The sequence below is a fragment of the Oncorhynchus gorbuscha genome, linkage group LG15 (genome assembly GCF_021184085.1).
Source record: "Oncorhynchus gorbuscha isolate QuinsamMale2020 ecotype Even-year linkage group LG15, OgorEven_v1.0, whole genome shotgun sequence".
In the NCBI taxonomy this organism is placed as follows: domain Eukaryota; kingdom Metazoa; phylum Chordata; class Actinopteri; order Salmoniformes; family Salmonidae; genus Oncorhynchus; species Oncorhynchus gorbuscha.
Window position 1 is genome coordinate 84160338 of NC_060187.1, and position 25397 is coordinate 84185734.

Sequence of the window (25397 nt, forward strand, 5' to 3'; positions counted from 1 at the left end):
GACGTCTGTCCTCGATGGCTCGCTCTTAACACAATAATTAAGAATTAGAAAACATATGTCCGTTTATATGGCTTGCCTACATGTCGTGCATAGAATGCCTACTGATGGGAAATAACTTTTAATCTTACTGATTGACATTTCCATGCTCTCATAATAGTGCCCTGGAAAAATGTTCTGGGCATACTAATAACATTCTGAGGTCGTCAGTCGGAGTATTGGCGTCAATGTTCAGGGCAACTTGCCATAGTCTCAATCGGTCGGATCTCTCAATGGAAGTTGGTGAAACATTATATTTGACCCAGTCCTAGTGTTTGTTATGGCAAGTTTTTACAGTGCAGTCACGAACCGTATTGGAATAGGCGATGGAAGTCTGTCGATGTAACGCAAGTCTCAGCACACTTAGGTAGCTCGCTAACTTACTTGCTAACGTTGTTCAGTGGTACCGTTGCTGTCTGGCCAATCAACAGTGTCGGTTTTAAAATCCTCTCCTGAACAACCATGCTGTCTGACCTTCATGGCTCCGTCTTGTCGACCAATGTGTTTAAATACATAATAAAGAAGTAGAAACACTTATATAACATAGCTAGCTTTAAGCCATAGAAAAAAATTGGGCTAACTAAACTTCAGTAGCAAGCGCCATTTCATTGCATACCAGCTAGCTACAACAGAGATAATGGAGGAATGGAATTTCCATACCGTCTCTGCTACAAAGGCACATAAACAGGAAGTGAGGCACAAGTCTGTTCCAGAAATGAGATTTCCAGGCAACCATGTAAATTAAAGCTCCTAGCTGCAACCTAGGTTAAAAATAATGACTGTTATTTTCAACCAAGGCTGCAAACTAGCCCTGCAATTCTTGTGGTGGCCAACAGGGCTTAATAGCAGAGATACTTAAAAGGAGGGCCGCAGAGCTATAGGGGGTGGTGGGGACATTACTTGTCTGAGTAAGTGAGAGAGTGCTACCCTTTAAAAACTAATTATTTGATCAAATAATGTTATGGGAAACACCGTTCATTGATTTTTCATGCTTCGTGAGCTTTTGCATTGTTAATTAATGTGTGTGTGTGTCATCTTTAGAGGTAAGAAGACAGGAACATAAAATATAGAATATTGCCCTCATTTATCATCATACATCTACAAATAAAACAGACTGAGCGTAATTTAAAACAATGTTTTATTAAATCATAAATTCAACATCCCAAAAGTGCACAGGGGTTGAAAAACTCCACATTTTAAAAGTCAAGAAAGGTCAATCTAAGGAGAAAAAAAATATCAAATTATTCCTAGTGCAGTAGCTTCTCATAACCTATGGCTTGTGGCTAAATGAGATACAGCTCTCCTCATTATAACCATTTCTAGTCACACCCTGGATACGACTTCATCATCATATTAGTATTTGCTGATGATCTCCTTAGCAAGTGAGATGTAAGCTGTCATGGCATCCTCCTTGGACATACCTAGAAAATAAGAACACAAATACAACTTTTATATTTTTTATTTAACCAGGAAAAGCCCATTGAGACCCAGTTTCTTTTTCAAGGGAGACCTGGCCAAGAAGGCAGTAACAATCAATATATTACAAAATAAAAACACACAACAATACAACAACATGATCCAGTTTACCCAAAAGGGCTTTGTAGATGAACACATACAAATGGATATTTCTGCACATATAAAGTGAGGTCCAACCCACCATTTGGTGCAATGTGCAATGGTGGGTGAGTGACTTGGCATTTGTAATAAAGCCCAAGGATGCATGATAAACAGAGTCCAGTCTCTGTAAGACGGAGGTTGTATGCATATACAACAAGTCACCATAATCAATTACAGAGAGAAAAGTGGCCTGAACAAGCTTCTTTCTAGCCATAAGCGAGAAGCAAGCCTTATTACTAAGATAAAAACCCAATTTCAATTTAAGCTTTGTCAGAAGATTATCCACATGAACTTTAAAGGACAACTTGTCATCCAACCAAATACCTATTTATTTCTAGGAAGAAACTTTTCAATAGATAAGCCACAAGATGTGACAATGCTAACCTTCTCTGGCAGAGTTCTAGCTCTGGTAAAGGTCATGAATTTAGTTTTTTTGTATATTCAAGAACAGTTTGAGGTCATAAAGGGAGGCCTGCAGTGACTGAAAGCAGTCTGGAGCTCTTCAACCAGAGAAGGAGTCCATGAATATATAACTGTATCATCTGCATATAGATGTAACTTTGCTGGTTGCATCCCATTTCCCAAATCATTAATACAAATTGAGAACACAGGAGCTAAAATGGAACCCTGGGGCACACCTCTATTAATCTCAAGAAAGCTAGACTTGTGATTGCCAGTTATACACATTGTGTTCTGTCAGAAAGATAGTTCCTAAACCAATATACTGCCCCTTTACTGAGACCAATGTTTCTGAGTCTAGCTAGCAATAATTAATGGTCAACTGAATCAAAGACCTTTGATAAAAATATAAAAAAAGAGCTGTGAGTTCACTAGGGATTCATAGACCTTGGCTAGGATAGGGAGTTTAGAGATAGGACGATAGTTATTAGCATCTGAGGGATCTCCACCCTTTAGCAGTAGGAGGACATAAGCTGATTTCCAAATGCTGGGTATGGAATTGTTCAAGAGACAATGTGAGCCACAGGTCCAGTAATAATACCAGCTGCTATCTTTAAGAGGTAGGGGTCCAGGTTGTCTGGACCTGCAGACTTTTAGTGTCTATTGCCTTTAGTGCTTTATAGACCTCAGTATAAGAAACAGGCTCAAAGTTAAAATGTTTCACGAGGGCCTATATCATAGTTGACTGTAACAGAGGCCTGGGACCCACCATTATCAAAAACTGAACCAGCAGATATGAAGTGCTTGTTAAAACCCCTACAATATGGGCTGTATCCTTCACCTCATTAGAATCTATCATTAAGTGGTCAGGAAGGCCAGGGGATACATTAGAATCTCTCATTAAATGGTCAGGAAGGCCAGGGATACATTAGAATCTATCATTAAATGGTCAGGAAGGCCAGGGGATACATTAGAATCTATCATTAAGTGGTCAGGAAGGCCGGGGGATACATTAGAATCTCTCATTAAATGGTCAGGAAGGCCAGGGGATACATTAGAATCTCTCATTAAATGGTCAGGAAGGCCAGGGGATACATTAGAATCTATCATTAAATGGTCAGGAAGGCCAGGGGATACATTAGAATCTATCATTAAATGGTCAGGAAGGCCAGGGGATACATTAGAATCTATCATTAAATGGTCAGGAAGGCCAGGGGATACATTAGAATCTATCATTAAATGGTCAGGAAGGCCAGGGGATACATTAGAATCTATCATTAAATGGTCAGGAAGGCCAGGGGATACATTAGAATCTATCATTAAATGGTCAGGAAGGCCAGGGGATACATTAGAATCTATCATTAAATGGTCAGGAAGGCCAGGGGATACATTAGAATCTATCATTAAATGGTCAGGAAGGCCAGGGGATACATTAGAATCTATCATTAAATGGTCAGGAAGGCCAGGGGATACATTAGAATCTATCATTAAATGGTCAGGAAGGCCAGGGGATACATTAGAATCTATCATTAAATGGTCAGGAAGGCCAGGGGATACATTAGAATCTATCATTAAATGGTCAGGAAGGCCAGGGGATACATTAGAACCTGACACTGAATTGATTCGCTTCCAGAACTTGGTAGGGTTGTTTAGGTTCTTTGTGACTGCATTTAAATAGTAATCTGATTCGGACTTCCTGATCAATCCTGGGCATTTGTTTCTTAGCGCTCTGAGGGAGGCCCAGTCAACAGAAGCATGTGTATGTCTAACTTGAGCCCAAGAGATTTCTCTTTCTAATTAATTCTGCCAAGTTATCTGAAAACCAGGGATTGTTCCTTCCACATTTCTTCACAGGGGTATGCTTATCACAAATATCATGTAAAAATAGTCCCAGGCAGTGTCAACATCGGGAATCAGACTTACTGTCAATATTATGGTACAGATCACGTAAGAACGCTTGCTCATCAAACTGTCTAAAATGTATTAAAAAAAATATAACGGGGTTTGGTCACTTTTGTATTTCCAACAAGCAATTGCACAGTGATCACTGACATCATTACAGAGTATCCCAGTCGATGTGTATTTCTGAGGGGTATTCGTTAGAATAGTGTCCAATAGCGTTGATTTGTTAGGTGCTCTGGGATTCGGTCTTGTAGGCGCATAAATTAATTTGAGCGAGATTCAGAGAGTCACACAGTTCTTTAAAAGAGTCAGATACAGATATAAGCATGTCCCAGTTCAAATATTCTCAAATAAGGAATTCCGGGTCATTTAGAATGTGCAGGACATCAGAAAGAGAGTTTAGTGCGACTCCCGAAGCCGAATCCGGTCTGTAGCAGCCGACGACAGTGATGTGGGAGTCCTTATATATATGTTCACTTTAACCGCAAGCAATTCAAAATGTTTGGCTATGGTAATCGAGATAATTTCAGAGGTGTTAAACTCGGATTTAACATAAATCCCTCGTTCTTTACTAATCCGATCCGTTCTAAAAAAACGTGTACCCATCAATAAAAATCCAGTTATTTGACACAGATTTCTTTAAAACCATTACGTCTGCATTTTGTCGTTTTGGCCCATATTCTAATCATGTCTATTTTAAAAATATATATATTCTTCTGACATTAACATGCAAGAGGCCAAACCCTGCTGTTTTTAAAATCATATGGAGTCGGTAAAGATTGCATGGTATCTACAGGGCCCAGGGTTTGGTCGCACATTACCAGAGATCATCAATATATCTCAGTTGCCCAATACGCGAGGACTTGGCGGAGCCAGCACCATTGTCAATAAAACGAACCGAGTTTTTCGACACAGAGAAAAAGTAATTCAATAGTTTGAGATTTTGGAAGTATGCCATCAAGTGTAGGTCCAGTTGCCTTTGAGAGTAGTACACGTGTAATTGCAGAGAGAGACCAAGTTCCTGGTGGTATTGCCATGATGGTCTCGTCGGAGTGTTTGAAAATTGTAGGGCACAAAGCGAAGATAATTCACTCACCGATTGACCATTCAGCCTATTTAATCCAGGATGGCATTGAGTAAGGTGCAGGCACAGTAACAGATACATAATGCCAGTTTTTAGAGGTATTTCAGAACAGGTGTGCAACGACCAGTAGACGTTGTATAACAAGGTAGATTTTCCCAATGCCCGCGGTCCATCAGGATTTCCAATCCGATAACCGCTTCTCCGCTCCTAGTCGTCAATGCGCACCTGCGCTCGCGTAGCAGGCCTTTTGCGCGCAGACAGACACTCTTGACACGGCGAGCTCCAACTCCAGAAAGGTGTAATAAAAAATAAAGGCCTTCTCTATCCGAAATCTTTGTATAAGTAAATGTCGTCAAATAGAGACTGAGATATACAAATAATAGTTGTTATATACAGCATCCACCTTCACATAAAAAGTATTTGCTTCTGTAAACAGGACCAGGGTCATTAAAACATAAAAACTATTAAAACTCTGCTCGCAAGGATCACACATAGAAACGGCCAGACTTATTGGCTTCCATCTTGGATTCTTACCACTGTAAATCTGGTAACATACGCACCCGTGTACATTCAGTTAAAAGTGTTGGTGAATTGTGATTGCAGCCATCAATGTCAAGTACAATCTCTAGATGGGGGGTTATCATTACCCCTTTCTGTAGCATTCTGTTCACTAAATGTTCATAATTGATTAAAATGTTCCAAAGACTGAAACAAGGGTATAGGATGGAGGGCTAGTGTGGAGGCGATTCCTTCTTTACATTCTGAGAGAAGACAACATCTTTTTATTTTACCTTTCCTAGAATCCCAGGCCTCCCACTTGGCTTTCCCCTTCATGTCTAACATGCCTGGCTTGTCTGTGGAGAACAAGAGACAGTATTTAGGACATCAGTGTTGACTGGTAAAAGAATGAAGAGAAACCAGACCAGATTTAAGGTTAGGCTTTATGTTCTATTGTCCTACCAATACTAGTGTGGGTATCTGATATGGCCAGTTTTCTGATATCTGGGAGATGAGCGCCCTATCTACCCAGAATTTGCTAAAATAATTGTTATTCTCTCCATGTAATGGTCCTTTCACTTGTGTATGTTCTGTACAATGATGTATTTCAATTAGCATGTTTTAAGTGGCACCAAGAAAATTCCATACCAATGTTGATGTCTCCAAATATGGCCTGCTTATACAGACCATACATGTCCAGCAGCTCCTGGTCTGAAGGTCTGGACTTCACCTTCTTCACATCATCTGCTACTCGCTCAAACTCTGCCTGCATAGAGAGATGGAAGAATGGAGGGAAAGGGACAGATGGGAAAACAATACAGCACAGAAACTCCAGAATGTAACCTAATCTACAGCACTACAGCCTATTACTGCCCACTACTGAGCAGCCAAACAGTGGGTCCTTATTCCATTTAGACCTGTCGATGCCAATTTGTTCACATGAATAATCTACTTTACACAGATCTCCAATCCAAAAAAACAGCAAGGCTAAATAGGACAATGGGCACATTCATCTTATCAAAAAGGAAACCCCCAAACTAATTTATGTTCCACATGCAGTTTTAATAAATCAAAAATACTATTTGGTTGTACATTCATTCAATCTGACTACAGTGTAATGTTAAGTTGGCCCAAAACCAACCAGAAGATGGTTGACCCTGTAAAATCATCTGGTTGTTTCAACTTTCTTCTGGTTGGTTTTAACTTTCAACTTTCTGCTGGTTGGTTTTGGGCCAACTTACACTGTAGGAAGATCAAATGTACAACCAAAATAAAAAAAATGGGTGTACAGTGCATTCAGAAAGTATTCAGACCCCTTCACTTTTTCCACATTTTGTTACGTTGCAGCCTTATTCTAAAATTGATGAGGGGTGAAATTATTTAATCAATCTACACACAATACCCCATAATGACAAAGTGAAAACAGGTTTTTAGACATTTTTGCACATTTATAAAAAATTAAAAACAGATATCACATTTACATAAGTATTCAGACCCTTTACTCAGTACTTTATTGAAGCACCTTTGGCAGCGATTACAGTCTCGTCTTCTTGGGTAGGACACTACAAGCTTGGCACACCTGTATGTATTTAATATTTATCTAACTAGGCAAGTTAAGAACAAATTCTTATTTACATTGACGGCCTACCCCAGCCAAACCAAGACGACACTGGTCCAATTGTGCACCGCCCTATGGGACTCCCAATCACAGCTGGTTGTGATACAACCTGGAATCGAACCAGTGCCGCCTCTAGCACTGAGCTGCAGTGCCACTCGGGAGCCCCTGTATATTGGACCTGTGACTCTAGGTTTTTAATACAATCAGTTGGTTAGATTTATTTCCCCCGTTACTGAAATAGTTGTTCCTATTCAAATCATTGAGGTTGTCTTTTTTTAATCAAGTTTCCTAACCCTGACAGTCATTCTGAATGTAGGTTGCGGGTGAATAAAAATTCCAACTGTTGGATATCTTAACTCTGGCTGGATTACAATAAGAACTACACATCACTTTGCAAGCCACCATAATGTAACTTGCAGACTTAATGTGGCCTGTAAACCAGGAGGTTCTTAACACCACTGTGTTAGGGTAAATCGAGGCCATCAAAGTAAGGTCTTATGATATGTGTAATGTATTGTCAAGTTGAATTTTAATGATAACATTCAGCTAGGTACTTATTTGGTGAAAGCCACAGGCCTTTAAAATGAAATAATTCAACAACAATGTCTCTGTCACTAACAAATGGAGTCATGGGTGGTAACTCTACCATTCCCTCAAAAAGAAAAGGCACCATGTGAAACATGCAAATTGGGCTTTAAACCCAAAACAGTGTAACAGTGTTTTTGTTTAACACTAATAGGAGTTAACTGGTGATCAACACTAGTGTTGAACAGAAATAACAGAGAGTTCATTATCTCATAGTGTTACATTTGAGTAACATTGACAAGTTTAATGCAGTGTTATTTTTTTACACTTTCGTAGTGTTACAACAAAAGTACTTTTTACACTCTGTAGAGTGGGACCATATGTACTCGGAGATAGGAGATAGTAGATAGGAGATAGGAGATAGGAGATAGACCTAATAACTGAGGATAGCTTCATATTATTTTTTAGATTTTTATAAAGCATTTGACACAGTAGAGCATCAGTTTCTCTTCCACTCCCTTGAGAGACTTGGCTTTGGGATTTTTTTCTGTAAGGCTATTAAGACTCACTATGCAAATGGTAACAGCTCTATCAAATTGAAATATGGCACCTCACCTAGATTTGAGTTAAAGAGAGGAATTAGGCAAAGTTGTCCTATCTCTCCATACCTTTTTTTATTAATCACCCAACTTCTTGCAAATTCTTTCAATAATAGTCCTGTACAAGGTATTTCCATAGCTGGTGAAGAAATAATTATAAGCCAGCTGCATGATGATACTACACTTTGTCTGAAAGATGCTAACCAAATTCCCATATCGATCAATGTGATACAATCCTTTTCCAAAGCGTCTGGTCTATATCTTAAACATTAATAAATGTGAACTCATTGCTGTCAAAGATTGTGTGACACCTTCGTATTATGGTATTCCAGTAAAAGAAGAACTTACATATTTAGGCATAACCATTAAAGGATCAGATGTCTAGAGGCTTACTAAATTTTAACTTGTAACATATTCCCTTTACAAACCCATCAGATTTTTCCTGGACATTTGATGATGTAGAACAGTGAAACACATTTTCTTTAACAATATATATCTTTAAACCAAAACTGTAGAAGTGAAAAAACAACAGCCTCAAGAGTTCTAAGAAATGTTCAAAGCCAAAAGATTATGGTCATGACAAAACCGATAAGACTTTTTTAATGACACCAGTAGGTGGCTCCTGGTTCTGATCTGGTTCTTTCTGGGGTGGTGATGATAATGTATCCAGCTTTTCAACAGCAGTGTCCTCATGTACAGTGGGGCAAAAAAGTATTTAGTCAGCCACCAACTGTGCAAGTTCTCCCACTTAAAAAGATGAGAGAGGCCTGTAATTTTCATCATAGGTAGACAGACAAAATGAGAAAAAAATCCAGAAAATCACATTGTAGGATTTTTTTATGAATGTATTTGCAAATTATGGTGGAAAATAAGTATTTGGTCACCTACAAACAAGCAAGATTTCTGGCTCTCGCAGACCTGTAACTTCTTCTTTAAGGGGCTCCTCGGTCCTCCACTCGTTACCTGTATTAATGGCACCTCTTTGAACTTGTTATCAGTATAAAAGACACCTGTCCACAACCTCAAACAGTCACACTCCAAACTCCACTATGGCCAAGACCAAAGAGCTGTCAAAGGACACCAGAAACAAGATTGTAGACCTGCACCAGGCTGGGAAGACTGAATCTGCAATAGGTAGGCAGCTTGGTTTGAAGAAATCAACTGTTGGAGCAATTATTAGGAAATGGAAGACATACAATACCACTGATAATCCCCTCGATCTCGGGCTCCACGCAAGATCTCACCCCGTGGGGTCAAAATGATCACAAGAACGGTGAGCAAAAATCCCAGAACCACAAAGGGGGACCTAGTGAATGACCTGCAGAGAGCTGGGACCAAAGAAACAAAGCCTACCATCAGTAACACACTACGCCGCCAGGGACTCAAATCCTGCAGTGCCAGACGTGTCCCTCTGCTTAAGCCAGTACATGTCCAGGCCCGTCTGAAGTTTGCTAGAGAGCATTTGGATGATCCAGAAGAAGATTGGGAGAATGTCATATGGTCAGATGAAACCAAAATAGAAATTTTTGGGAAAAACTCAACTCGTCGTGTTTGGAGGACAAAGAATGCTGAGTTGCATCCAAAGAACACCATACCTACTGTGAAGCATGGGGGTGGAAACATCATGCTTTGGGGCTGTTTTTCTGCAAAGGGACCAGGACGACTGATCAGTGTAAAGGAAAGAATGAATGGGGCCATGTATTGTGAGATTTTGAGTGAAAACCTCCTTCCATCAGCAAGGGCATTGAAGATGAAACGTGGCTGGGTCTTTCAGCATAACAATGATCCCAAACACACAGAGTGGCGGCTTCGTAAGAAGCATTTCAAGGTCCTGGAGTGGCCTAGCCAGTCTCCAGATCTCAACCCCATAGAAAATATTTGGAGGGAGTTGTAAGTCCGTGTTTCCCAGCAACAGCCCCATAACATCATTGCTCTAGAGGAGATCTGTATGGAGGAATGGGCCAAAATACCAGCAACAGTGTGTGAAAACCATGTGAAGACTTACAGAAAACATTTCACCTCTGTCATTGCCAACAAAGGGTATATAACAAAGTATTGAGATAAACTTTTGTTATTGACCAAATACTTATTTTCCACCATAATTTGCAAATAAATTCATTAGAAATCCTACAATGTGATTTTCTAGATTTTTTTCCACATTTTGTCTGTCACAGTTGAAGTGTACCTATGATGAAAATTACAGGCCTCTCTCATCTTTTTAAGTGGGAGAACTTGCACAATTGTTGGCTGACTAAATTTTTTTTTGCCCCACTGTATCTCTCCTAGAGGCTTCTACCAGTGCCCCCCGCCTCCACTACCTTTCCCTTTACTCCCTGTCTTCTCCTCTTCCTCCAGGTCAAAGTCAGAATCACTCTCATTCTGACGCTCCTCCTCCTCAGGTTCATAGTTCCACTGTTGCCTGCTCCTCCGCTCTCGCACCTCCACTCCCTCCCCACTCTCCCCTTGGTGATAGCGTGTGACGAGGTTCTTGAGGCTGACGTTGTGGTTAAAGCTCTTGACGCAGCGCTGGCATTTGAAGGTCCTCTCCCCAGTGTGCAGGTAAGACTTCAGCTGGCTGGCCTGGGCAAAGGAACGCTGGCACACCTGACACCTAGCAGGAGCAGAGTGTAATGGAAAACATTAACACTTTGCAGTCCACTTTCAGCTGATAATACAAACAAACAAAACATACATTTCAAAGGGAGATGTGCTCAGTATCAAACTAACAGAGTATGCAGTATAAAACACCTACCTGAAAGATTTGTTGTCACTGTGGCTCAGCTTGTGCTTCTCAAGCTTGCTAAGTTGGGGGAATTCCTTGTAGCACGTGTTACAAATGTCTCTTGGACTCATGCTCTCTGAAATGGCGGTTCCGTTTCAAGATGTTGTAAAATCCCCAGGGGCATTTGGAGCACCTATAGTGCAACTTTTTGACCTGGTGGTCGTCCTTCTCGTGGGTCTGCTTGCCTTCCCTGGCCTTGAAGTGCTTGAGGCAGAACTTACAAGAGTAGACATGCTCTTGATGGTGAAGCCTCTGGAGATGCTTGAGGCCAGCTTCATCCACGCAGCGCTTCCCACAGACAGAACTGATGCTCCACACTGAGATGAGGATGCCACAGTCTGGACAGAGAAGCCGTGAGCGTTTGGAGTGCTCTCAACGGACGTGCTCCTCATAACTGTCGAGGCGTGGAACCGCATGCAGAGTTTGTGAAACCCAACAGGCTCCCCAGGCTGGCCATCACACACACAGCTTCTTGTGTCGGCGTGGAGTGTAGGCTGGCTCGCTCGCTCCGTCTCTTGCGCTCCATCTCTCGCTCGCTCGCTCCGTCTCTTGCGCTCCATCTCTCGCTCGCTCGCTCCGTCTCTTGCGCTCCATCTCTCGCTCGCTCGCTCCGTCTCTTGCGCTCCATCTCTCGCTCGCTCGCTCCGTCTCTTGCGCTCCATCTCTCGCTCGCTCGCTCCGTCTCTTGCGCTCCATCTCTCGCTCGCTCGCTCCGTCTCTTGCGCTCCATCTCTCGCTCGCTCGCTCCGTCTCTTGCGCTCCATCTCTCGCTCGCTCGCTCCGTCTCTTGCGCTCCATCTCTCGCTCGCTCGCTCCGTCTCTTGCCTCCATCTCTCGCTCCGTCTCTTGCGCTCCATCTCTCGCTCCGTCTCTTGCGCTCCATCTCTCGCTCCGTCTCTTGCGCTCCATCTCTCGCTCCGTCTCTTGCGCTCCGTCTCTCGCTCCGTCTCTTGCGCTCCGTCTCTCGCTCCGTCTCTTGCGCTCCGTCTCTTGCGCTCCGTCTCTCGCTCCGTCTCTTGCGCTCCGTCTCTCGCTCCGTCTCTTGCGCTCCGTCTCTCGCTCCGTCTCTTGCGCTCCGTCTCTCGCTCCGTCTCTTGCGCTCCGTCTCTCGCTCCGTCTCTTGCGCTCCATCTCTCGCTCCGTCTCTTGCGCTCCATCTCTCGCTCCGTCTCTTGCGCTCCATCGCTCGCTCCGTCTCTTGCGCTCCATCTCTCGCTCGCTCGCTCCGTCTCTTGCGCTCCATCTCTCGCTCGCTCGCTCCGTCTCTTGCGCTCCATCTCTCGCTCGCTCGCTCCGTCTCTTGCGCTCCATCTCTCGCTCGCTCGCTCCGTCTCTTGCGCTCCATCTCTCGCTCGCTCGCTCCGTCTCTTGCGCTCCATCTCTCGCTCGCTCGCTCCGTCTCTTGCGCTCCATCTCTCGCTCGCTCGCTCCGTCTCTTGCGCTCCATCTCTCGCTCGCTCGCTCCGTCTCTTGCGCTCCATCTCTCGCTCGCTCGCTCCGTCTCTTGCGCTCCATCTCTCGCTCGCTCGCTCCGTCTCTTGCGCTCCATCTCTCGCTCGCTCGCTCCGTCTCTTGCGCTCCATCTCTCGCTCGCTCGCTCCGTCTCTTGCGCTCCATCTCTCGCTCGCTCGCTCCGTCTCTTGCGCTCCATCTCTCGCTCGCTCGCTCCGTCTCTTGCGCTCCATCTCTCGCTCGCTCACAGAATCTAAAGTCACCTCCGGCTCCAATGAGGGTTCCCAGTCAGCATTAGCCTGCTGCTCCTCTCTGCTGGGCAGTCCCTTTATCTGTCTGTCTCTCGTCTCCTTTTTCCTCCTCTAGGTACAGAGCCCTTTCCTCCCTGTTGGGTGCAGTGTCTGCATCACTGTACTGTAGATCCTTAGTCACCTCCATCACCAGAGAGCCAGTCAGCTCCAGTTCCCCTTCTCGAACACCATGGCAGCCAACAGCTTCTTCTCTTCCTCGCTATAGGAGCCAAAACTTCTAGTCTCCTGCTTCACAGACCCGTCCCTTTCCATCCTCAGGGAACAACTGTTGTCTAAGTCTTTGTATTCACGCAGCAGGCCCACTGACACTTCACTCACCTAATCAAAAGAAAACAGAGATAAGTGTTATTGGCTACATGATGAAGTGTGTTTGATTCATATCTCATATGAAACCCATCTCATACAGCAGCAGCATCATAACCTGTTCTCCGTGGTTTAACTCATCTGAGCTTCTGGGCTGAATGTTTACGCACTGGTCCTCCTCAATGGACAGACAACATTCTTCAGTGGCACTGCTGCCTGGCGTCTGGCCTATCAACAGTGACTGTGTTAACACCCTTTCCTGACCAACCATGACGTCTGTCCTCGATGGCTCGCTCTTAACACAATAATTAAGAATTAGAAAACATATGTCCGTTTATATGGCTTGCCTACATGTCGTGCATAGAATGCCTACTGATGGGAAATAACTTTTAATCTTACTGATTGACATTTCCATGCTCTCATAATAGTGCCCTGGAAAAATGTTCTGGGCATACTAATAACATTCTGAGGTCGTCAGTCGGAGTATTGGCGTCAATGTTCAGGGCAACTTGCCATAGTCTCAATCGGTCGGATCTCTCAATGGAAGTTGGTGAAACATTATATTTGACCCAGTCCTAGTGTTTGTTATGGCAAGTTTTTACAGTGCAGTCACGAACCGTATTGGAATAGGCGATGGAAGTCTGTCGATGTAACGCAAGTCTCAGCACACTTAGGTAGCTCGCTAACTTACTTGCTAACGTTGTTCAGTGGTACCGTTGCTGTCTGGCCAATCAACAGTGTCGGTTTTAAAATCCTCTCCTGAACAACCATGCTGTCTGACCTTCATGGCTCCGTCTTGTCGACCAATGTGTTTAAATACATAATAAAGAAGTAGAAACACTTATATAACATAGCTAGCTTTAAGCCATAGAAAAAAATTGGGCTAACTAAACTTCAGTAGCAAGCGCCATTTCATTGCATACCAGCTAGCTACAACAGAGATAATGGAGGAATGGAATTTCCATACCGTCTCTGCTACAAAGGCACATAAACAGGAAGTGAGGCACAAGTCTGTTCCAGAAATGAGATTTCCAGGCAACCATGTAAATTAAAGCTCCTAGCTGCAACCTAGGTTAAAAATAATGACTGTTATTTTCAACCAAGGCTGCAAACTAGCCCTGCAATTCTTGTGGTGGCCAACAGGGCTTAATAGCAGAGATACTTAAAAGGAGGGCCGCAGAGCTATAGGGGGTGGTGGGGACATTACTTGTCTGAGTAAGTGAGAGAGTGCTACCCTTTAAAAACTAATTATTTGATCAAATAATGTTATGGGAAACACCGTTCATTGATTTTTCATGCTTCGTGAGCTTTTGCATTGTTAATTAATGTGTGTGTGTGTCATCTTTAGAGGTAAGAAGACAGGAACATAAAATATAGAATATTGCCCTCATTTATCATCATACATCTACAAATAAAACAGACTGAGCGTAATTTAAAACAATGTTTTATTAAATCATAAATTCAACATCCCAAAAGTGCACAGGGGTTGAAAAACTCCACATTTTAAAAGTCAAGAAAGGTCAATCTAAGGAGAAAAAAAATATCAAATTATTCCTAGTGCAGTAGCTTCTCATAACCTATGGCTTGTGGCTAAATGAGATACAGCTCTCCTCATTATAACCATTTCTAGTCACACCCTGGATACGACTTCATCATCATATTAGTATTTGCTGATGATCTCCTTAGCAAGTGAGATGTAAGCTGTCATGGCATCCTCCTTGGACATACCTAGAAAATAAGAACACAAATACAACTTTTATATTTTTTATTTAACCAGGAAAAGCCCATTGAGACCCAGTTTCTTTTTCAAGGGAGACCTGGCCAAGAAGGCAGTAACAATCAATATATTACAAAATAAAAACACACAACAATACAACAACATGATCCAGTTTACCCAAAAGGGCTTTGTAGATGAACACATACAAATGGATATTTCTGCACATATAAAGTGAGGTCCAACCCACCATTTGGTGCAATGTGCAATGGTGGGTGAGTGACTTGGCATTTGTAATAAAGCCCAAGGATGCATGATAAACAGAGTCCAGTCTCTGTAAGACGGAGGTTGTATGCATATACAACAAGTCACCATAATCAATTACAGAGAGAAAAGTGGCCTGAACAAGCTTCTTTCTAGCCATAAGCGAGAAGCAAGCCTTATTACTAAGATAAAAACCCAATTTCAATTTAAGCTTTGTCAGAAGATTATCCACATGAACTTTAAAGGACAACTTGTCATCCAACCAAATACCTATTTATTTCTAGGAAGAAACTTTTCAATAGATAAGCCACAAGATGTGACAATGCTAACCTTCTCTGGCAGAGTTCTAGCTCTGGTAAAGGTCATGAATTTAGTTTTTTTGTATATTCAAGAACAGTTTGAGGTCATAAAGGGAGGCCTGCAGTGACTGAAAGCAGTCTGGAGCTCTTCAACCAGAGAAGGAGTCCATGAATATATAACTGTATCATCTGCATATAGATGTAACTTTGCTGGTTGCATCCCATTTCCCAAATCATTAATACAAATTGAGAACACAGGAGCTAAAATGGAACCCTGGGGCACACCTCTATTAATCTCAAGAAAGCTAGACTTGTGATTGCCAGTTATACACATTGTGTTCTGTCAGAAAGATAGTTCCTAAACCAATATACTGCCCCTTTACTGAGACCAATGTTTCTGAGTCTAGCTAGCAATAATGAATGGTCAACTGAATCAAAGACCTTTGATAAAAATATAAAAAAAAGAGCTGTGAGTTCACTAGGGATTCATAGACCTTGGCTAGGATAGGGAGTTTAGAGATAGGACGATAGTTATTAGCATCTGAGGGATCTCCACCCTTTAGCAGTAGGAGGACATAAGCTGATTTCCAAATGCTGGGTATGGAATTGTTCAAGAGACAATGTGAGCCACAGGTCCAGTAATAATACCAGCTGCTATCTTTAAGAGGTAGGGGTCCAGGTTGTCTGGACCTGCAGACTTTTTAGTGTCTATTGCCTTTAGTGCTTTATAGACCTCAGTATAAGAAACAGGCTCAAAGTTAAAATGTTTCACGAGGGCCTATATCATAGTTGACTGTAACAGAGGCCTGGGACCCACCATTATCAAAAACTGAACCAGCAGATATGAAGTGCTTGTTAAAACCCCTACAATATGGGCTGTATCCTTCACCTCATTAGAATCTATCATTAAGTGGTCAGGAAGGCCAGGGGATACATTAGAATCTCTCATTAAATGGTCAGGAAGGCCAGGGGATACATTAGAATCTATCATTAAATGGTCAGGAAGGCCAGGGGATACATTAGAATCTATCATTAAGTGGTCAGGAAGGCCGGGGGATACATTAGAATCTCTCATTAAATGGTCAGGAAGGCCAGGGGATACATTAGAATCTCTCATTAAATGGTCAGGAAGGCCAGGGGATACATTAGAATCTATCATTAAATGGTCAGGAAGGCCAGGGGATACATTAGAATCTATCATTAAATGGTCAGGAAGGCCAGGGGATACATTAGAATCTATCATTAAATGGTCAGGAAGGCCAGGGGATACATTAGAATCTATCATTAAATGGTCAGGAAGGCCAGGGATACATTAGAATCTATCATTAAATGGTCAGGAAGGCCAGGGGATACATTAGAATCTATCATTAAATGGTCAGGAAGGCCAGGGGATACATTAGAATCTATCATTAAATGGTCAGGAAGGCCAGGGGATACATTAGAATCTATCATTAAATGGTCAGGAAGGCCAGGGGATACATTAGAATCTATCATTAAATGGTCAGGAAGGCCAGGGGATACATTAGAATCTATCATTAAATGGTCAGGAAGGCCAGGGGATACATTAGAATCTATCATTAAATGGTCAGGAAGGCCAGGGGATACATTAGAATCTATCATTAAATGGTCAGGAAGGCCAGGGGATACATTAGAACCTGACACTGAATTGATTCGCTTCCAGAACTTGGTAGGGTTGTTTAGGTTCTTTGTGACTGCATTTAAATAGTAATCTGATTCGGACTTCCTGATCAATCCTGGGCATTTGTTTCTTAGCGCTCTGAGGGAGGCCCAGTCAACAGAAGCATGTGTATGTCTAACTTGAGCCCAAGAGATTTCTCTTTCTAATTAATTCTGCCAAGTTATCTGAAAACCAGGGATTGTTCCTTCCACATTTCTTCACAGGGGTATGCTTATCACAAATATCATGTAAAAATAGTCCCAGGCAGTGTCAACATCGGGAATCAGACTTACTGTCAATATTATGGTACAGATCACGTAAGAACGCTTGCTCATCAAACTGTCTAAAATGTATTAAAAAAATATAACGGGGTTTGGTCACTTTTGTATTTCCAACAAGCAATTGCACAGTGATCACTGACATCATTACAGAGTATCCCAGTCGATGTGTATTTCTGAGGGGTATTCGTTAGAATAGTGTCCAATAGCGTTGATTTGTTAGGTGCTCTGGGATTCGGTCTTGTAGGCGCATAAATTAATTTGAGCGAGATTCAGAGAGTCACACAGTTCTTTAAAAGAGTCAGATACAGATATAAGCATGTCCCAGTTCAAATATTCTCAAATAAGGAATTCCGGGTCATTTAGAATGTGCAGGACATCAGAAAGAGAGTTTAGTGCGACTCCCGAAGCCGAATCCGGTCTGTAGCAGCCGACGACAGTGATGTGGGAGTCCTTATATATATGTTCACTTTAACCGCAAGCAATTCAAAATGTTTGGCTATGGTAATCGAGATAATTTCAGAGGTGTTAAACTCGGATTTAACATAAATCCCTCGTTCTTTACTAATCCGATCCGTTCTAAAAAAACGTGTACCCATCAATAAAAATCCAGTTATTTGACACAGATTTCTTTAAAACCATTACGTCTGCATTTTGTCGTTTTGGCCCATATTCTAATCATGTCTATTTTAAAAATATATATATTCTTCTGACATTAACATGCAAGAGGCCAAACCCTGCTGTTTTTAAAATCATATGGAGTCGGTAAAGATTGCATGGTATCTACAGGGCCCAGGGTTTGGTCGCACATTACCAGAGATCATCAATATATCTCAGTTGCCCAATACGCGAGGACTTGGCGGAGCCAGCACCATTGTCAATAAAACGAACCGAGTTTTTCGACACAGAGAAAAAGTAATTCAATAGTTTGAGATTTTGGAAGTATGCCATCAAGTGTAGGTCCAGTTGCCTTTGAGAGTAGTACACGTGTAATTGCAGAGAGAGACCAAGTTCCTGGTGGTATTGCCATGATGGTCTCGTCGGAGTGTTTGAAAATTGTAGGGCACAAAGCGAAGATAATTCACTCACCGATTGACCATTCAGCCTATTTAATCCAGGATGGCATTGAGTAAGGTGCAGGCACAGTAACAGATACATAATGCCAGTTTTTAGAGGTATTTCAGAACAGGTGTGCAACGACCAGTAGACGTTGTATAACAAGGTAGATTTTCCCAATGCCCGCGGTCCATCAGGATTTCCAATCCGATAACCGCTTCTCCGCTCCTAGTCGTCAATGCGCACCTGCGCTCGCGTAGCAGGCCTTTTGCGCGCAGACAGACACTCTTGACACGGCGAGCTCCAACTCCAGAAAGGTGTAATAAAAAATAAAGGCCTTCTCTATCCGAAATCTTTGTATAAGTAAATGTCGTCAAATAGAGACTGAGATATACAAATAATAGTTGTTATATACAGCATCCACCTTCACATAAAAAGTATTTGCTTCTGTAAACAGGACCAGGGTCATTAAAACATAAAAACTATTAAAACTCTGCTCGCAAGGATCACACATAGAAACGGCCAGACTTATTGGCTTCCATCTTGGATTCTTACCACTGTAAATCTGGTAACATACGCACCCGTGTACATTCAGTTAAAAGTGTTGGTGAATTGTGATTGCAGCCATCAATGTCAAGTACAATCTCTAGATGGGGGGTTATCATTACCCCTTTCTGTAGCATTCTGTTCACTAAATGTTCATAATTGATTAAAATGTTCCAAAGACTGAAACAAGGGTATAGGATGGAGGGCTAGTGTGGAGGCGATTCCTTCTTTACATTCTGAGAGAAGACAACATCTTTTTATTTTACCTTTCCTAGAATCCCAGGCCTCCCACTTGGCTTTCCCCTTCATGTCTAACATGCCTGGCTTGTCTGTGGAGAACAAGAGACAGTATTTAGGACATCAGTGTTGACTGGTAAAAGAATGAAGAGAAACCAGACCAGATTTAAGGTTAGGCTTTATGTTCTATTGTCCTACCAATACTAGTGTGGGTATCTGATATGGCCAGTTTTCTGATATCTGGGAGATGAGCGCCCTATCTACCCAGAATTTGCTAAAATAATTGTTATTCTCTCCATGTAATGGTCCTTTCACTTGTGTATGTTCTGTACAATGATGTATTTCAATTAGCATGTTTTAAGTGGCACCAAGAAAATTCCATACCAATGTTGATGTCTCCAAATATGGCCTGCTTATACAGACCATACATGTCCAGCAGCTCCTGGTCTGAAGGTCTGGACTTCACCTTCTTCACATCATCTGCTACTCGCTCAAACTCTGCCTGCATAGAGAGATGGAAGAATGGAGGGAAAGGGACAGATGGGAAAACAATACAGCACAGAAACTCCAGAATGTAACCTAATCTACAGCACTACAGCCTATTACTGCCCACTACTGAGCAGCCAAACAGTGGGTCCTTATTCCATTTAGACCTGTCGATGCCAATTTGTTCACATGAATAATCTACTTTACACAGATCTCCAATCCAAAAAAACAGCAAGGCTAAATAGGACAATGGGCACATTCATCTTATCAAAAAGGAAACCCCAAACTAATTTATGTTCCACATGCAGTTTTAATAAATCAAAAATACTATTTGGTTGTACATTCATTCAATCTGACTACAGTGTAATGTTAAGTTGGCCCAAAACCAACCAGAAGATGGTTGACCCTGTAAAATCATCTGGTTGTTTCAACTTTCTTCTGGTTGGTTTTAACTTTCAACTTTCTGCTGGTTGGTTTTGGGCCAACTTACACTGTAGGAAGATCAAATGTACAACCAAAATAAAAAAATGGGTGTACAGTGCATTCAGAAAGTATTCAGACCCCTTCACTTTTTCCACATTTTGTTACGTTGCAGCCTTATTCTAAAATTGATGAGGGGTGAAATTATTTAATCAATCTACACACAATACCCCATAATGACAAAGTGAAAACAGGTTTTTAGACATTTTTGCACATTTATAAAAAATTAAAAACAGATATCACATTTACATAAGTATTCAGACCCTTTACTCAGTACTTTATTGAAGCACCTTTGGCAGCGATTACAGTCTCGCGTCTTCTTGGGTAGGACACTACAAGCTTGGCACACCTGTATGTATTTAATATTTATCTAACTAGGCAAGTTAAGAACAAATTCTTATTTACATTGACGGCCTACCCCAGCCAAACCAAGACGACACTGGTCCAATTGTGCACCGCCCTATGGGACTCCCAATCACAGCTGGTTGTGATACAACCTGGAATCGAACCAGTGCCGCCTCTAGCACTGAGCTGCAGTGCCACTCGGGAGCCCCTGTATATTGGACCTGTGACTCTAGGTTTTTAATACAATCAGTTGGTTAGATTTATTTCCCCCGTTACTGAAATAGTTGTTCCTATTCAAATCATTGAGGTTGTCTTTTTTTAATCAAGTTTCCTAACCCTGACAGTCATTCTGAATGTAGGTTGCGGGTGAATAAAAATTCCAACTGTTGGATATCTTAACTCTGGCTGGATTACAATAAGAACTACACATCACTTTGCAAGCCACCATAATGTAACTTGCAGACTTAATGTGGCCTGTAAACCAGGAGGTTCTTAACACCACTGTGTTAGGGTAAATCGAGGCCATCAAAGTAAGGTCTTATGATATGTGTAATGTATTGTCAAGTTGAATTTTAATGATAACATTCAGCTAGGTACTTATTTGGTGAAAGCCACAGGCCTTTAAAATGAAATAATTCAACAACAATGTCTCTGTCACTAACAAATGGAGTCATGGGTGGTAACTCTACCATTCCCTCAAAAAGAAAAGGCACCATGTGAAACATGCAAATTGGGCTTTAAACCCAAAACAGTGTAACAGTGTTTTTGTTTAACACTAATAGGAGTTAACTGGTGATCAACACTAGTGTTGAACAGAAATAACAGAGAGTTCATTATCTCATAGTGTTACATTTGAGTAACATTGACAAGTTTAATGCAGTGTTATTTTTTTACACTTTCGTAGTGTTACAACAAAAGTACTTTTTACACTCTGTAGAGTGGGACCATATGTACTCGGAGATAGGAGATAGTAGATAGGAGATAGGAGATAGGAGATAGGAGATAGTAGATCAAATGAACTCTTTAAGTGTTGATTTAACGCTGCAAAATGTGCTGTGTACATAGTGGGAGCAGCACAGAAACAACATTATTGCTTAATTATAATACGTAGTACATGCAATGTTTAATTCTAATAGGTTACAGTAGCCTAGTTATTATTGGTCTTGGAAGCGTGACAGCACTGCACACTTAGTCTGTAGAAACATTAATATTTGATCTCAAGGGCCTCTGTTGATGACGGCAGCTGGTATCCAATACACATCAGCATCATTGCGCATCATTCCGAGATGGCCAGCAAATCAAACTCTAAATTTCATACGCATTTAAAGCAATACACAGGCATGACTCAGTAAATAAAGAACATAACGGTAAACGTAGTCTATATGCGTATGTACACGCCTACCTACCACCAGCTACCACATCAGTCGACCATTCGCATCTCTTATAAAAACGTAGGCCTAACCCCGTTATCTTGATCGACTCATCACTCAGATAGAAGATGTGTCCGCCAGGGAAAACATAGCCTACCTGAAGAGACATCTCATCAAAGTTCAACTTCGTAAGCTACTGTAGGTAGTATTAGCCCAAAGTGTCCTCTCGGCTGTGTGAATAGCTCTGACTACAGCTGTAACAGACTGGGAGCTTACAGTAAATATCGGTCAATGCCTCCGGAGTCGGGACCGCAGTGGGGTGGATAGACAGCTGATTGGCTGACCAAACATACTGAGACGCGGCGCGTAAAGGACGCTAAAATAAAATACGATTTAAAAAGGACACTCGCATCAATGCAAGTCAATATTGGATTGTTCGCGTGTCATGACAAAATCATACTGTATAAAATTGATTGTTAGCTCAATGAATATTCTAATGTTTAGCATTTGGAGGCAGTGTTATATTTCGTAATTTGGATGTAGAAACAGTGATTCACGGAGGATGAGAGATGGTAGGTTGCCATCCTACTGGGGTTCAGCTGGACTCAATTAATTCAGCAGTCTGTGGTTCTAATTCAGAAGTCTGTGCATCTGAGGGTCTGATTCGGGAGACTGAAGGCTTGGTAGCATCCAGTGGTTTCCAGTGGTTCTGATGGGTCATATGGTTTGTAGCTAGTATTATTAAGTTGCTTTGGTTTTTCTTAGTAAATTGTCAATATAATATTTGAAGATTGTTTGGTGGCCTTTTTTGCTCGCGGTCAAATAGATTAGCTCTATGCGGGTTTGAGGGGCGTGGCTCTGTTGAAACGTCATCAACCTCAGACATACAATATGGCTGCGCCCATGGACACAGCACATTAGTTGTGTGCACTGACCTACAACTGCTTTTTTAATTGTTAGAATTGGGGTAAAAACCCGACGGCTGTGAGTATATAAGTAACTATGGCAGTTTGTCAGCTAGATATGTTTAACTTAGGTTTGTTTGATAACTTGTTAAAACTACTCGCAATATCTAAAGACATGCTGGGAAATGTCTGTCGCTGAATAAATAGTCAGCCAGCTAGCTAGCTAAGTGATGTGTAGTAGTGATAGAGGGGGAAACATTGTTACAGGGCAAACTTACTACCTTTACATACAGGTTAGAGGACCACAGTGCAGAGTATTTTACTTTATCTGACGATGTAATCTGATTCCAGATCTACCCTCATAGCCAAAGGCTGTAGTGATATTTTTTGTTTTTTTGGTGTTTGTTTTTATGGCAAAGGTTGTACTGTGCTAACAGGGTTTAAGCCCCACCCCAGCATCATCCCTCAATCACTACTGTGAATTAACATTCAAGGAGTCTACCCCACAGAACTAGAGCAATATAAAATATTATATTTATATGCTACCCTGCTGGTAAATGCAGTTCATGTGAATTCCTCCTTTCTTCACTCCAGATAAAGATGGCCACTCCAGGCAAAGTGTCAAAAAAGGAGCGGAAGAAGCAGATCCCAGCTAAGACGTCCCTGAACTCCCCCTACAGACTGCAATGGAGCCCGCTGCAGAGTGATGATGTACACTTCATCCTGGACACTCTGAAGAGCAAACTGTCAGCAACTGGCCTGGAAAAGAAAGAGGTGAAAGGGTTTCGACAGTGGGGGAAAAAGAGAAATAAGAACCCACCTACAGGACATGACTCGGTAGCTGAGCCCCCACAGATAACCCTCGACGCTGTAACACCGGAATGTCCTGTTAAACCCAGAGAGCAAGGCTGGACTGACGTAGCTGCTAGGAGGCAGCTGGCCATCGGCATCAATGAGGTCACCAAGGCTCTGGAGAGGAACCAGCTCCGGCTGGTGCTCGTGTGCAAGTCGGTCAAACCGCCGCACATGACGAGCCACCTGATAGCGCTGTGCCGGACGCGGGGCGTGGCGGCATGCCAGGTGCCGCGTCTCAGTGAGAGTGTGGCGGGACTGCTTGGGCTGAAGTGTGTCCTGGCACTGGGATTCAGACAAGGGGACAGGAATGAGGATGGGACGTTCTCCGACACTGTGGAAGCCATTGTACCCAGAGTGCCTGCTCTGCAGGTTGCCTGGATACCAAGCCCTCCCAGTGAAACAGGTGTAACAGTTGAGGGGCAGGTAGGAGAGGAAGAGGGAACAGGTGCAGGGCAAATGGAGGTGGAAAAGGGAGAGGAGACAAGAGGCCAAAAACGGAAAATTGAAGACATTTCTCCAGGCATGACAGAATGTCCATCCTGCGTACTTCAGCCTCTTAAAGTGAAAAAGATTATCCCGAACCCCTATAAAATACGGAAACCAAAAACTAAGAAAAAGTAGAAGCAATTTATGTACAAAAGATGACATGAAACGGTAGTGTAGGCAGCCCTGGTTGCTGATTGGAGGTGATCTCTACTACCAATCTGGAGGAAACACTCCCAAAATCCCATGGAGGACTTAAATGAAATATTAGACAGCACACTCAGATGTATCTTTTAAAGTCTAGATGAGTTTATTCCATCATGCTGGTATAGCTTGCGTGACTATTTGAAACATATTCAGTATTTGGATGAGGTCCTGTTTAAACACTGCTGGTTCTAATTCCTCATTTCTTTTACAGCCTGCCAAGAAGTTCAATAAAAAATACTGTTTTTCAGTTAGAGAAAAGTGTGTTATTTCAAAACTACACATGTTGATATATTTAATAAAAAAAACTTATAAGGCAAGGACTTTGGGTGCTCTCACTTGGGGTATCTGCATTGTATCAAAAACTGTCTCGTGCTCAAATTCAAACAAGTTGAAGTACACATCCACAACAGATCCAACACTCAAGGTGCCCCTGGGACTAATAAACACATGGCTGACTCAGATTCACGGTTTTGGCCATCAGTTCTATTTCAGTCATCTTTATTTGGATGCCCAGTGTTCTGTGCCATTGACATCGGTTCCCTTGCTCCGACGTTGCATGCATCAACCAATGGTTGTGTGCCACGTCATCGGCCGTACTGTCGGGCACCAGATTGCTATAACATGGTTAGCTGATACAATGCCGGGATAGGTATTTTGCGTAAGATCTGGCATGTACCAGCAACGTCTGAGCAGAGGAACCTGACCATTACCTTGGTTTAGACACAAGCCCCAGATGCAGACCATGTTCACAGAGCCACACCTCAGAAACACTAAAAGCAAGTAACTCCCCGTGAGGGCAGCGTAAGAATGAGAACTATACACCTCTTTCCATGACAAACTGACTTGGTGAAAGCTATGATCCCTTATTGATGTAACTTGTAAATCAGCTTCAATCAGTGTAGATGGTGAGGAGACAGGTTAAAGACCGTTTTAAGCCTTGAGACATGGATTGCGTATGTGTGCCATTGAGGGTGAATGAGCAAGACAAAAGATTTGTAACTTTGAACAGGGTATGGTAGTAGGTGCCAAGGGCACCAGTTTAAGTGTCAAGAACTGCAACGCAGCTGG

The 25397-nt window shown here is 42.2% G+C and overlaps 4 protein-coding genes across 9 annotated transcripts in view; 1 reads left to right on the top strand and 3 right to left on the bottom strand.

The window, feature by feature from the left end:
- Nucleotides 1–25397, top strand: part of LOC123998279 (ribonuclease P protein subunit p38-like) — a 73969-nt gene that overhangs the window by 47558 nt on the left and 1014 nt on the right. The window contains exons 1-2 of one of the 6 annotated variants that reach the window (XM_046303350.1): nucleotides 8785–8789; nucleotides 23379–24790. In XM_046303350.1, coding sequence (XP_046159306.1) covers nucleotides 23385–24260 — 876 coding nt within the window. In that variant the 5' untranslated portion in view covers nucleotides 8785–8789; nucleotides 23379–23384 and the 3' untranslated portion in view covers nucleotides 24261–24790. Of the gene's footprint in view, nucleotides 1–8784; nucleotides 8790–10694; nucleotides 10838–19230; nucleotides 19370–20952; nucleotides 22864–23378; nucleotides 24791–25397 lie in introns of those variants that run through there. The other 5 variants (XM_046303349.1, XM_046303345.1, XM_046303346.1 and 2 more) reach the window with 5 other exon arrangements.
- LOC123997352 (acyl-CoA-binding domain-containing protein 7-like) lies at nucleotides 1157–8449 on the bottom strand. The gene is made up of 4 exons (XM_046301488.1): nucleotides 8403–8449; nucleotides 6185–6384; nucleotides 5830–5892; nucleotides 1157–1457 (listed from the first exon to the last, which is right to left on the bottom strand). The coding sequence occupies exons 1-4, from the start codon at nucleotides 8447–8449 to the stop codon at nucleotides 1390–1392; spliced, it is 378 nt and encodes a 125-aa protein (XP_046157444.1). The 3' UTR covers nucleotides 1157–1389.
- On the bottom strand, nucleotides 10448–11681 carry LOC123998281 (zinc finger protein-like). Its single transcript, XM_046303352.1, has 2 exons — nucleotides 11031–11681; nucleotides 10448–10889 (listed from the first exon to the last, which is right to left on the bottom strand). Exons 1-2 carry the CDS (start codon nucleotides 11129–11131, stop codon nucleotides 10571–10573), a joined length of 420 nt encoding a protein of 139 aa, XP_046159308.1. The 5' UTR covers nucleotides 11132–11681; the 3' UTR covers nucleotides 10448–10570.
- On the bottom strand, nucleotides 14554–22202 carry LOC123998282 (acyl-CoA-binding domain-containing protein 7-like). Its single transcript, XM_046303354.1, has 4 exons — nucleotides 22037–22202; nucleotides 19583–19700; nucleotides 19228–19290; nucleotides 14554–14854 (listed from the first exon to the last, which is right to left on the bottom strand). The coding sequence occupies exons 1-4, from the start codon at nucleotides 22046–22048 to the stop codon at nucleotides 14787–14789; spliced, it is 261 nt and encodes an 86-aa protein (XP_046159310.1). The 5' UTR covers nucleotides 22049–22202; the 3' UTR covers nucleotides 14554–14786.